Consider the following 12,869-nt stretch of genomic DNA (forward strand, 5'->3'; position numbering starts at 1 on the left):
CAGAGCAAAACCATGAAGACAAGAAGCTTTGTTGTCCCAGGGGCTGTGTCATACCATTAGTGAGCAGCTGGTTACCAGTAACTGACCCTGTGCCCCGATTTTACAGAAGAGACTCCCCACAACTGCCAGAACATCCCCTCTCCCCCGTTAGGCCTTCAGATACAATTTAATCCTCTCCAGCTCTTTTGGAGCCCAGCAACCCAAATGAGAGGGGCAGGCAGTTGTCTCGGTGATGACTAACTCTTGTAATTTTTACAGATGGAGTTGGCTGCTTTAGAAAAAGTCAAATCAGCTTGGATTAAAAATCAAGACGACAGTTTAACGGAAGCAGACACTCTGGTACGGAGCCGGTCCCCTGCGTCTTCGGGCCAGAACACAGCAGACAAGCCCGGCCTTGAAGTTTGGTCTCCATCTGGTCTCCCCTGAAATCTGTCTGCATGGGGAACTCACAGTCTCCCCAGGTTACCTCAGCTCAGGCCCAACTGGACTCATTTCCCTCTAGCCCCACCGGGTGGTGCTCAAATCCCTTCTCCTGGGGAGTCAGAGCCTGGAGAATGGAAGGAGTAGCCTGAACTCAGCTCAATAACATGAGGGTCCCCGCCCCACTTAACAGGGTGATGGTCATATAAGTGCTGAGCATTGGCAATGGGGAGATGGTCCATGGTGGTGTCATCTTGACCCCACTGACTTTGGGGCCCAGGGGAGGGGCGATGTCAGAGGAGCCCTCGCAGGAGATGCCAGCTTCCAGGGGGGCAGGAGGCTGGAGGAAGCAAGGAGCTTGCCAAGGGCCTTGTGGGGAGGAAGCAAGGAGCTTGCCGAGGGCCATGTGGGGTACGAGCAGCAGCCTCCAGCGGCACTGTCTGTGGCTGGGTGGTGTCCAGGAGGGGCTATTTCGGGCTTCGTGTCCTATAGTAAACAGCTACGCAGGCACTGGGCTGCCTGCCTTCGGCTGGGTTCCAGCGCCTGTCCGACTCCTCATCCCACACTCCTGTGTCCCAGCATCCTGCCATCGCTGCCCACACGTCACACGCACCACACACCACACACTACCACTCGTCACACGCACCACACGCTCATGCCATTGCCTGCCACACTACTGCCCAGCCCACCACACACTCCCACCCCAGTGCCCACCACTGGTGTCCCCCCAGACACATGTCTCATTGCTTCTTCCAAGGACAGTCAGCCAGCTGGGCTAGACAAAAGTTTGATAAAAGTCCCTTCTGTCCAGACTGCCCAGAGTGATGGGGCGCCTGTGAAAACCAGCCAGTGTGGAGAAGGTTCAGGGTGGGGGCCTCAGGGCCCTCGTTGCTAAGCAACCCTCGCCACTTCCTCTCGCAACAGGACCTCACAGATCAGGACATGTTTGGGGACCTAAGCACCAGCCTAGTGGTGCCCGAGAAGGTGAAAACGCCCCTGAAGTCCAGCAAAACAGACCTGCAGGGCTCTGCCTCCCCCAGGTGCTTATGGGGCTGGGGTGGGAAGCTGGGGTGCAGCGAGCAGGGAGTCGGGGAGTGGGGCTGACCACCTCCTGCATGTGTCTGGCAGCAAAGTGGAAGGGGTACATACACCCCGGCAGAAGAGGGGCACCCCACTGCGGGAGCGGCAGCTCTCCAAGCCTCTGAGCGAGCGGACAAACAGCTCCGACAGCGAGCGCTCTCCCGACCTGGGCCACAGCACACAGGTGCCCCCCCACTGCCCCTCTGTGTCCCCCACCCAGGCATCCAGGTGCTTAAGAAGGGGTGCATGCCTGACACGCGGACAACCCGGTTTGATTCCTGGCACTATAGGGTGCTCGAGCCCTGCCAGGAGAAACCCCAGAATGAATCCTGGGCACCACTAGGTGTGGCCCCAATCCCTTCCAGCATGAAAACTCTGCAGGCTGTCCCTTGTCCACCCAGCATGTAGCCTCACAGGAAAGGGGTGCAGCTTGCTCCAGCCTCCCCTGTAGCTATCCATGTGCAACTTGCCTGTCAGGATTGTGAATCCAGTCGCCAGCCCTGGCTCTATCCCTCTGGCTCCATCCCGGGCCTAGATGAGCTGCTGCCCAGATCCACCCCGATCTCTGCCCCTTGGGTCTGTGCTCTGGGCTCTGCCCCCGGAACTACAGTTGAGTCTTGCCATCCCCCAGATTCCCCGGAAGGTGGTCTACGACCAGCTAAACCAGATCCTGGTGTCGGATGCAGCCCTGCCCGAAACCGTCATCCTGGTGAACACTGCTGACTGGCAGGGCCAGGTACAGGGACACCCCCCGGGACGTGACCTCACTGCCCCACTCCCAGACCTGCCAACCACCTCTTGCTCAGCGGTTGGGGAAGCAGACACTTTGTCCTTCCTTCCTTCTGAGGTGGCTGCAGCCTAATATTGGACCCCAGAGGCAGGCAGAACCTGTCCCTAGCTTCCCAGCGGCCATGGGGAAGGGGCAGAGTGGTGCCACCAGAAAGCCCTTAGCAGAAGCCCATTCCTGATGTCTGCCCATGTCCTTCCAGTGGGTGTAGTGCTTGGGCCCTGCACTCGTCCATGCCTGATAGGATGGGATCTGGGTCTGAGCTGCCCTAGGTTGCCACGGGGAGCAGCGCCCCTACACACGACATGTCCTCCCCTCCCTGCAGTATGTTGCTGAGCTGTTACAGGAGCAGCGCAAGCCTGTGGTATGCACCTGCGCCACTGTGGAGGTCCAGGCCGTGCTGGCCGCCCTGCTCACCCGAATCCAGCGCTAGTAAGGCTCCCCAGAGGGTCAGCCACGCCCACCCACTGCTCCTCTGAGAATGCTCACCCATGCCCGCTCCAGCCTCCTTTCTAGCACCTCCACCACCCACCACTGGCCTCTTGGCTTCCTCCCTGCCCTGGGCCTCGAGCTGGGGGTACCCCCTGAGTGTGACCCTCCTTGCTCCGCAGCTGTAACTGCAACTCCTCCATGCCCCGACCCGTCAAGGTGGCAGCTGTGGGCAGCCAGAGCTACCTGAGCGCCATCCTCCGCTTTTTTGTCAAGTCCCTGGCCAGCAAGACCTCTGACTGGCTCAGCTACATGCGCTTCCTCATCGTTCCCCTCGGTTTGTGCTGCGGGGGGGGGGGGGGGGGGATGGGCTGGGGGTCCTGGAGGCACCTGCAGCAGGACCACTCGCCCCTCACTGCACCCTTCCCTCCCACCAGGCTCCCACCCTGTGGCCAAGTACCTGGGCTCTGTGGACAGTCGTTACAGCAGCTCCTTCCTGGACACGGGCTGGAGGGAGCTGTTCGGCCGCTCAGAGCCTCCAGTGTCAGGTAGGGACCCCTCGCCCACGGTGTCTGCAGACCCTGCCATGCTGGTGGGGGCATTCAGACATGGGATAGCACCCTGGCACCCACTGTATCACCACAGAGGAGGGGGCAACCTAGCAGGGCACACGCACGTGGTGGGCCAAGGGTGTCCATAGGCCCAAGATGGGCAGTGGGAATGTGGGGGTCAGGAGCAGCATTAGCTGCCACAGGGCAGAGCCAGGAAGGGGGTGGCCACGCTATTAGCCCTGAGCCAGGCCCACTGGACCCAGCAGGACACCCTCTTTGGCTTTCTGCAGAGCAACTGGACGTGGTGGGCCGGGTGATGCAGTACGTCCACGGGGCGGCCGTCACCTTCCAGTTACCCGTGGCCGAAGCCATGCTGACGTGCAGGCATAAGTTGTAAGTTGGGAAGGGTTCCTCAAGGGGCCCCTGGTGTGCGCTCAGTCCCGTGTTCCTTCTCCCCATTCCACTTCACCCTTTGTGGAACCCTTCAGATGTGGGAGACAGTCCACTGCACCCTTTGTGGAACCCTCCAGATGTGGGAGACGGTTCTGCTGGTCTTTTTTTTTTTTTTTTTTTTTTTTTTTTTTTTTTTTTTTTTTTTTTTTTTTTTTGGTTTTTGGGCCACACCCGTTTGACGCTCAGGGGTTACTCCTGGCTATGTGCTCAGAAATCGCCCCTGGCTTGGGTGGACCATATGGGACGCCGGGGGATCGAACCGAGGTCCTTCCTTGGCTAGCGCTTGCAAGGCAGACACCTTACCTCCAGCGCCACCTACCCGGCCCCGGTTCTGCTGGTCTTAAGTTATTGTGGGAAGCTATGACTGGCTGTGCTCTGGGGCCAGTAGGAAGGGTTGCACCAGCAGTGCCAGGGGGTGGGGCCAGGGTGGTGTGCCTGAGAAGCGAGCACCGCTAGGCACCTGCTCAGCCACATCTTACCAGCCACCAGCCAGGCTCTCACACAGGTGCCCTTCAGATAGAGCTCTCCCTCTCCCCAGCATTAAAGTCCAGATGGGGGCAGAGGCGCTGTGTGCCAAGTGGGGGCTCTGGCCTGGGCACTGCCGGAAAGACACCCAAGAGTGGTCGTTGGGCTCATCTGCCCAACCCGCCTAAAGCTCCTGTGCTTCTTCTCTGCCAACAGCCCCGACGAGGACTCGTACCAGAAATTCATCCCCTTCATCGGCGTGAGTCCCCACGCCCTCTCCTGCGCCCCAACACACATGCGTGCACCTCAGATCACAGACACAGCTGGCAAGGGTTCTTGGGAGGTCCCCTTCAGTCCTCAGTGCCTCTAGGGTGTCTGGACACATTTTTAGTTGTCATAGGCCAAGAGAGGCCCAGGGTCCTGAGCGGCACCCACCCAGGATTGTAGGTTTGGTTCTAGAGACCCTGGGAGGAGTGCCTCTAGAGGCACTGGTCAGTTGGGAGGCTCGGGAAATCTTGGCTCTCTCTAAACTAAACAGAGCCCCGCTTAGCTGAGGGGCGCAGAAAGGCTCCTGTTTATGGGTGCAGGTAGCACTGGCCTGTCACTCACGGGACAGCAGCTCAAAGCAGAGACTAACTGGGGTGGGAATGGCAAAACTGAGGCTTAGATGAAGCAATACCAGGCCTCTGCCTCCCCCTCATTACATCTGTCTCCTAGGTCCCTGTTCTGTTCTTGTCCCAGGCTTGGGGTAGGGAGAAGCTGATTCAGTCGCCCCTTCCCAAACCTTGCCAAGCTTCTGTCCGGCTGCTCCATACTGTGAGAGACCCGGGCCAGGGCATTGGAGGTGGCTTTGCTTTGTGGGGCTGGAGTTTGTCCTCTCACACACTTTTGGTGTGTCCACCTCCTCAGCCAAGACAAGAAAGGAGCAACTGGAGATTCTTTGGGAAGCGGAAGTGGGTGCTTCCGCAGGGAGAGAGTGCTGGGGGCCCTATCACTGTCCTCAGATCCCAGCAAGTTTGGAAAGAGGGGGCCTCAGGGTCACCCCACATGGTGCCACAGGCCAGCTGCACCATAGGGAGCCTTCCTGAGACCCCCTCCCTGGCCCCTCAGAAGGAAAGAAGGAAGGAGGCAGGCATGGCCTCCTCTTCAGGAAGGGGTTCACTCCAGAACTGGGGTTCCCTCGGAAATGGGGCTGTGTGTGTTGGCGGGCCCACTTGGGGGGCTTACCCCTCCCCGTCTCCCATCCTAGGTGGTGAAAGTGGGTCTGGTTGAGGATTCCCCTTCCACTACAGGTGAGCCTGTCCCTGGGGTCGGGGGGGGGGGGGAGGGGGGGGACAGCCTTCCCAGGCACCTCAGAGTGCCCTGCGGCTGAGACTTGGGGCCCTTGTGTCCCCACAGGTGATGGGGATGACGTGCCTGTGGTCAGCCTCACGGTGCCGTCCACATCGCCACCCTCCAGCTCAGGCCTGAGTCGTGATGTCACTGCCACGCCGCCCTCCTCGCCGTCCATGAGCAGCGCCCTCGCCGTGGTGGGGTGAGCGTCCTTCCTGCCTGTGGGGCACAGCCCGCATCCTGCACCCACATCAGGGCCATCGCCAGCGCAGGGTGTGCTTGAGAGTACAGGGAGCCCTATTTCTTCCTGAGACCGTGACACAGTGGTATCTTGTGGGGGAGCACAGAGGGCTCCTCCCTGAGGCAGGAGTAAGTGGGTCATTGGGTGGGGACCTGTCCCTGAGCCGGGCACCCCGGAGATTTCCTGATCCCCCATGCCCTATTCCATGCCAGCCCCAGCTTCTGCCGACTGTGGACCCCAAATGTCCTGACCCACAGAATCGCAGGCTGGGCCGCTCTGGTGAGAACCAGACTCGCCATAGGGTCCAGAGGCCAGAGATCTTGCCCTTGGCAGGGGACACGGTTTCACAGGGGCATGTGTCTCATGCCTCTGTGGGCTTATTCAGGTGTGAGAGCCACAGGGAGGCAGGGCGGGGAGGGTGCCAGGTCTTGAGGACCCCATTGCACTGTGTCTCAGGTTACCCGCAGCCCCCCTGAAACAGCTCCCGAGGCAGGCAGGCTGGGGACTGCTGCTGTACCTGGGAATCCCAAGAGCATTTAGCTCTCAGACCTGGAACGGCCAGGATAGGGGACCCCTCCCTGACCCCTGAGACTGGCCCTGCCCACCTCCTCCTCTCCCTGCACTTAAGCTTGTTTTTCACTTGAGAAGCCACTGAGCTGCAGGGCGGCTGCATCAGCTGCCTGGGGAGCCAGTATACCCCTGTGTACCTATTGTGTCTGACGCCTCCTTTCAAGAAAGCATCAGCTTGACTCCTGCTTGCAGCTAAAATTACCCTGAGCCTGAAGTGCCAGAAGTGGGGGAGAGCTGCAGGGCTGCAGGCTGGGGGGTGGCTGCCACCTCGCCCGCTTCACCCCACCACCACCACACCCCGGGGTGCTGAGCTTGTGTGTGCTGTTCCCTGGGGAAGCTCCTTCCTCTGCCCTTTTGTTCCCTGTCCAGGAGCCCAAGTAGCCCGTACGGCGATGTGATTGGGCTGCAGGTGGACTACTGGCTGGGCCACCCTGGGGAGAGGCGGAAAGAAGGTGACAAAAGGGACTCCAGCTCCAAGAACACCCTCAAGAGCGTCTTCCGCTCAGTGCAGGTCTCCCGGTTGCCCACAATGGGAGAGACCCAGCCTTCAGGCACCATGGCCATGACCGTGGTCACCAAAGAGAAGAACAAGAAAGGCAAGTGCGGGCGGGAGAGAGTACAGCGGGGAGGGTGTTGGCCTTGCACGCAGTCGACTCAGGTTCAATCCCCAGCATCCCATAGGGTCCCCCAAGCACCACCAGAGCAAATGCTGAACGCAGAGCCAGGAGTAACCCCTGAGCACTGCTGAGTGTGGCCCCCAAACCAAAACAGAAAGGCAGGTTCTAACCAAGGCCACATGGAGCCACCAGATTCCCCCAAAGCCTCGGGGTCGGGAACAGGATGCGGGTGAAGGGCACACATGTCCCTTGGTGGACCATGCCACCACCTCTTCTGCTGGTCACGGGGGGCACTGCCGTTCTGGGGACAAGGGGTACGTGAAGGCCCCGAGGGAGAGTTAGCGGTGGGCAAGTCAAGAAAGGGCCAGGCACCCCAGGCTACGCCAGTGCTGCAGCCCTGCAAGAGCCCCTCTCTGGATCCCGGGCCGGGCCTTGGAGCCATGGGAGAGCAAGTCTTGGCAGGACACTGGCCCCAATCTGCAGGCCAGAGGCGGAGGACTAATTCTCTGCTGAGCACCCCCACATTCTCCATGCCCTCTTGCCCGTCCCCCCCCCAGTGCCCACCATCTTTCTGAGCAAGAAGCCCCGTGAGCGCGAGGTGGACTCCAAGAGCCAGGTCATCGGGGGCATCAGCCGCCTCATCTGTTCAGCCAAGCAGCAGCAGACCATGCTCAGAGGTGGGGACCGCGCCCCAGGGGAAGAGCGGAGGTGGGGGGGTGCCGGACCCCTGCCGTGCACTCACCCACTCCCGCACATGCCCCAGTGTCCATAGACGGTGTTGAGTGGAGCGACATCAAGTTCTTCCAGCTGGCAGCCCAGTGGCCCACCCACGTCAAGCACTTCCCCGTGGGACTGTTCGGTGGCAGCAAGGCCACCTGAGGGCACACACCTCCTGCCCGGCACTGCCACAAGCCTCACCACCTGCCGCAGGGGTAGACCTGGCCCACTCGGCCCATCGGACACTGCCACGAGGGGTGTAGACCCCCTCTGCCACCTGCCCTCACCAAGGCCTCTGCGTTCTGCCCAGGAGTGGCCTAGATTGAGTGGGGGCTGCCCTCCCGGACCTGCTACACTGGTGGTCTGGCTGGGTGAAGGAAAGTTGAGCACCCAGCAGGAGTCCCAAGAAACTGCCGGGTGCCATTCGGCCTAAACCCCAGGGCCTCTGTTCCCCTCTTTCCTCCTGCCCCCCCCCAGGTCACCACGGCAGCCCGTGCTCAGGCTGACTTTCCCATGGTGACGCTGTTTCTGGACTGAGGGGGGCTCCCTGCCTTCCTGTGCACGACTGCCTCGGCGTACCCCCTGCCCCATGAGTGTCCCCAGGTCCTGAGGCACGTGCTCGGTTCTGCACAGTCCTCCGCAGTGCCGTGTGACTGCCCTGTCCTGTGAGTCCCCTTGTTGCACCTCGTCCCCCAGCCCAGAGTGATAGGGTTGCAGTGTGGGACCACGGGGACTTGGGGCATCCAGGATTCCTGTGAGACTGAGCCCGGCCCGCCAGACTGGCCATCACCCTCTCACCCACCAGAAGTTTGGCACCAGAACTTCCTTTGGAAAAAGGTGGTTCTCCTTCATCACACCGCACTCCAGCCCTTCTCCCGCTCCGGCCGGCCGGCCTGCCTGGGCCCCTCAGCACCCCCTGGGCTCGGCTCTTCCCGTGCCGGAGAGGGGGTGGGCTGAGAGGGGCAGGGTGGGGGTGAAGCGGGTTTTTCATTCAATAAACTGGTCATTTCTTACCACCTGGTCATCTCCAGCTCCAGCGCCTCTGACTGCACCCAGCCCTGTGGGGCCAGGGCAGGATGTTGTTGGCATATGGACGCAGAAGCAGAGGAACCCCACAATCTCACACCCTCCCAGAAGCAGCTGCAGAGCCCCCAGAGCAGACCAGTGTCTTGGGGATGGCAGTGCTGGACCCTGTCACTGCTGGGTCTCCTCAGCTCCCTGGACTGACTCCTGTATCCAGACACCCCAGACACCCAACTCAGCCTTGAACAGAAAACACTCGCTGGCATATGAGAAGATGCCAGGCCCACAGGACACCTGGGCTTTGGAAAAAGGAGCCCTGAGCCCCAGCTGCAGTGGATATGCATGTGGAGAGGGGGATTCCAGAGGGTTCAGCTACAGATCACCCCATCACTAAGTCAGGGCTAGAGAGCACATTTGGGAGGGCACTTGCCTCACAAAACTGACCCAAGTTCAGTCTCCATAGGGTCCCCCCGACCTGTCAGGAGTGATCCCTAAGCACTCTCAATACAGTCCCCAAAACAAAAATGTAACGAGTCTGGAGCCATAGGGCATTTGCTTCGCACACAGTTGACCCTGGCCAATCCCCTATATCCTATATCGTATATCCTGCCAGGAGTGATTCCTGAGTGCAGAACCAGGAGTAACCCCTGAGCATCACTGGCTGTGCCCTCCTCGCAAAAAATGAGAATCAAGATCCAGCAGGAGGTGGGGCTGGAGAGATAGCATGGAGGTAAGGCGTTTGCCTTGCATGCAGGTCGGTGGTTCGAATCCTGGAATCCCCCCAAGCCTTGCCAGGAGCAATTTCTGAGCACAAAGCCAGGAGTAAAATCTGAGCAAGGCCGGGTGTGACCCAAAAAAAAAAAAAAAACCAGCAGGGAACCCAAAAATATCTTCTGGAGGCCTTAGGAGAGTTTCTGGGTGCAGGGGTGGGACCCCAAGCCTGACACCCCACTCAACATGCAGTGTGGAAAGGAACTTGCAGGCTTAGGTGCAGCTACTTGGAGCTTTATGGCAGGCTGAGTGAAGCACAGTTCAGGCAGCGAACAGCTGACACCTTCCTTTCAGAACAGTTCTAGAGCCTGAGAGATGGATAGTACAGCAAACCAGGCACATGTGGCCAACCCTAGTGGAATTCCTGACACATTAGGGCCCCTGAGCACCACCAGGGATCACTTCAGAGCACAGAGCCAGGAATAGCCCCTGAGCACCAAAAAAAGATTTGGCAGAAGGCAGGAGTCACTGCACGTGCCTGTCTCCCACTGTGGCCCTGCAGTGTCAGTTGGCACCCTCATCTCACAGACCGCACTGATGCCTGATTAGCACATCTTGGTCTCCGCCAATCCCTGGGCTCTGTGGGGACACCACACAGTGCTTAGTCTCCAGGCAGTCGCATTTCTAACCATGACCATTTTCAGGAGAGCTGATCAGATAATGGTGTACCTCTTGTTGGGACTGTCCCACACATCTTGCCAAGGGCCATGGCTAGACAGGTGCTCCCGGAGACGGCACAGATCACTTCCAGGCCGCACTCAGAGCAGCTGTGTGGGTCCAGAATTTGAAACCAGGGCAGCAGGACACCGCATGTGCCAGGCCTGTGCCCTCTGGCTCTTCCCACAATTCCAGCTCTTGAAGTTCCTGTGCAGGCTCCAGGTGCCAGCCACCCACCCCCCTTCATGCATGGCCTTGAATGCCCAGGTCGAGCCATCAGGCATCAGGGCTCTGGCCATGACCTTGCACTGCCCAGGCCACTGAGGGGAGCCTCCCATGGTTATTACATGGTCTCCTTAGAAAGGCCACAAGGAAGACTGCAGTGATGGCACGATAGTAGGGCTTTTGCCTTGCATGCTAAGTCCCAGGTTGGATAACCGGCATCCCATATGGTCCCCCTGAGCCTACCAGGAGTGATTTCTGAGCACAGGGCCAGGAGTAACCCCTAAGCACTACTGGGTGTGTAGCAAAACCAAAAATAAAAACAAAAGGGGCCAGAGAGATAGCATGGAGGCAAGGTGTTTACCTTTCATGCAGAAGGATGGTGGTTCGAATTCCAGCATCTCATATGGTCCCCCGTGCCTGCCAGGGGTGATTTCTGAGCGTAGAGCCAGGAGTAACCCCTGAGCGCTTCCAGGTGTGACCCAAAAACCAAAAAATAAAAATAAGGGGCTGGAGAAGATAGCACAGTGGTGTTTACTTTGCAAGCAGCCGTCCCAGGACCAAAGGTGGTTGGTTCAAATCTCGGCCCCATATGGTTCCCCATGCCTGCCAGAAGCTATTTCTGAGCAGATAGCCAGGAGTAACACCTGAGCAACGCTGGGTGTGGCCCCAAAACAGAAATAAATAAATAAATAAATAAAAAACAAAGGCCCATGGCCTTCTGTGTACTTGAATGTTGGGGGCGGGGCGTACTAAAGCCCATGCCCAAAGGAACACTGGAATTTTCCTGTCTCAGTGAGAGGCACCAAAGACTCCATTATTCCAGTTGGAAACGACCACATCACTCCAGATCCTCACGACTCTTCTCTGTCTCCCCACAGTGCACCCCTCGCTTCATACTGGGTCCCTCTAGCTTCTGAAACCCTTTGCTGGCCCCCTGCCTCAGTGCTTTCCATTTCCAATTTCTACTTTGCATTTCAGCCAGAGGGTCCCCACTTCCCGGCAGAGCTTTTATTGGTGGGTTTGTTTGTTTGGAGTCACACTCCGCAGTGCTTAGGGCTTACTCCTCGTGGTGCTCAGAGGACCTTATAGGGTACTAGGATCAAACCTTACACACCCAGGGGCTCTCAGGAGTTACTCCTGTTTCTGCACTCAGAAGTCGCTCCTGGCAGGCTCGGGGGACCATATGGGATGTCAGGATTCGAACCAGGGTTTCTCCTGTGTTGGCTGCGTGCAAGGCAAACGCCTTCCCGCTGTGCTATCACTCCAGCTCTCTAGAACCTCGTTTTCTTAAAGAGGGATTTTGGGCCACACCTGCTGTACTCAGGGACTGTTCCTGGCTCTGTGCTCAGGAGTGACCCCTGATGGACTTGGGAATGTATGTAGTGACCTAGAGTTAGATCCAGGTCAGCAACATGCAAAGCAGGTTCCCTGCCCCCACATCCTATCCCTCTAACCCCAGCATCCCACTTTATGGATGAGGAAATAGATGAAGCTAAAAGCAGGCCTGGACCCCCTCAGCTCTCAAGGAATTTGAAATTGTCTGAAGTGAACCCCCAAGCCTTCCCACAAAAACCCCATTACCCAACTCTGGGCCTAGTGGCAGAGAAAACTAACCCATCCCGGGATGCAGTGGGAAAGCCCCTCAGTGAATGGGAACTACTCAGTAGTGGTGGGGAATCTGATCTTTTTTTTATAATGGTTTTAGGGGAGACACCTGGCAGTGCTCAGAACTTGCTCCTGACTTGGTGCTCTTGGGTCAGTCCTACTGGACTCAAGGGATCCTGTGGGGTGCCACAGATGGAACTCAGGTCAGCTGAGAGTTGGCTGCGTGCAAGACAAATGCCTTCCCTACTGCAGTATCACTCCGGCACAGAAACCTGTTTTTTGGTTTGTTTGGTTTTGGGTTTTGGGCCACACCAGCAATTCTCAGGATTATTCCTCCTGGTTCGGCACTCAGGAATGACTCTTGGCAGTGCTCAGGGGACCTTACAGGATGCCAGGGATTAAACCCAGGTCAGCTATGTACAAAGCAAGCATCTTCCTGCTGTACTGTCGCCAGAGACCTGGTCTTAAAGGAGCCTTCAGACCTCAGCAACTTAGGAACTCTCTGGGGGAAGGGGTGATATATACTTGGCCTCTCATCCTTTCAAAGGCAGCAGAGATGTAGGGTTCTGAGAACTTCTGAGCCATTCTTGGGGAGCAACAGATCTGAAAGGGAGCAAGAACGACTCCCCCAGAAAAGGGGCAGACAGCAGAGCTGAGTCAGCGTCAGGCGGGTGGGGGCCTGTTTTCTCCCCACATCGCACTCCCTCAGCCTGGCAGGAGGCCCGCAGGACTGGGGGGGTGCAAAGGGGAGCAAGCAGAAGTAACTGTCCTGTCCCAAGGGGCAGACCAGACTCATGCCCCCTGACAGATAAAAGGAGCAGGATGAACAATGGACACAGCAGGTTCAGCCTTGAGAGCAAGATAAGGGCCATCCAGCCACCTGCCCAGGCCTGGGAGCCGGGCCAGACGCCTGAAGAGAATCACAA

At 58.4% G+C, this 12,869-nt stretch overlaps 1 protein-coding gene across 1 annotated transcript in view; it reads left to right on the forward strand.

The window, feature by feature from the left end:
• PACS1 (phosphofurin acidic cluster sorting protein 1) overlaps positions 1-8,095 on the forward strand; it is a 106,590-nt gene extending 98,495 nt beyond the window's left edge. Inside the window, 14 exon segments of the mRNA XM_049780152.1 lie at positions 259-339; positions 1,345-1,460; positions 1,549-1,684; positions 2,132-2,236; positions 2,613-2,719; positions 2,899-3,053; positions 3,154-3,264; positions 3,558-3,660; positions 4,402-4,444; positions 5,435-5,477; positions 5,584-5,719; positions 6,698-6,924; positions 7,503-7,622; positions 7,709-8,095. Of these exon segments, the coding sequence (XP_049636109.1) occupies positions 259-339; positions 1,345-1,460; positions 1,549-1,684; positions 2,132-2,236; positions 2,613-2,719; positions 2,899-3,053; positions 3,154-3,264; positions 3,558-3,660; positions 4,402-4,444; positions 5,435-5,477; positions 5,584-5,719; positions 6,698-6,924; positions 7,503-7,622; positions 7,709-7,824 (1,599 nt within the window). The 3' untranslated portion in view covers positions 7,825-8,095.
• The last annotated feature ends 4,774 nt before the right edge of the window (positions 8,096-12,869 follow it).

The sequence above is a fragment of the Suncus etruscus genome, chromosome 9 (assembly GCF_024139225.1).
Source record: "Suncus etruscus isolate mSunEtr1 chromosome 9, mSunEtr1.pri.cur, whole genome shotgun sequence".
Classification (NCBI taxonomy): domain Eukaryota; kingdom Metazoa; phylum Chordata; class Mammalia; order Eulipotyphla; family Soricidae; genus Suncus; species Suncus etruscus.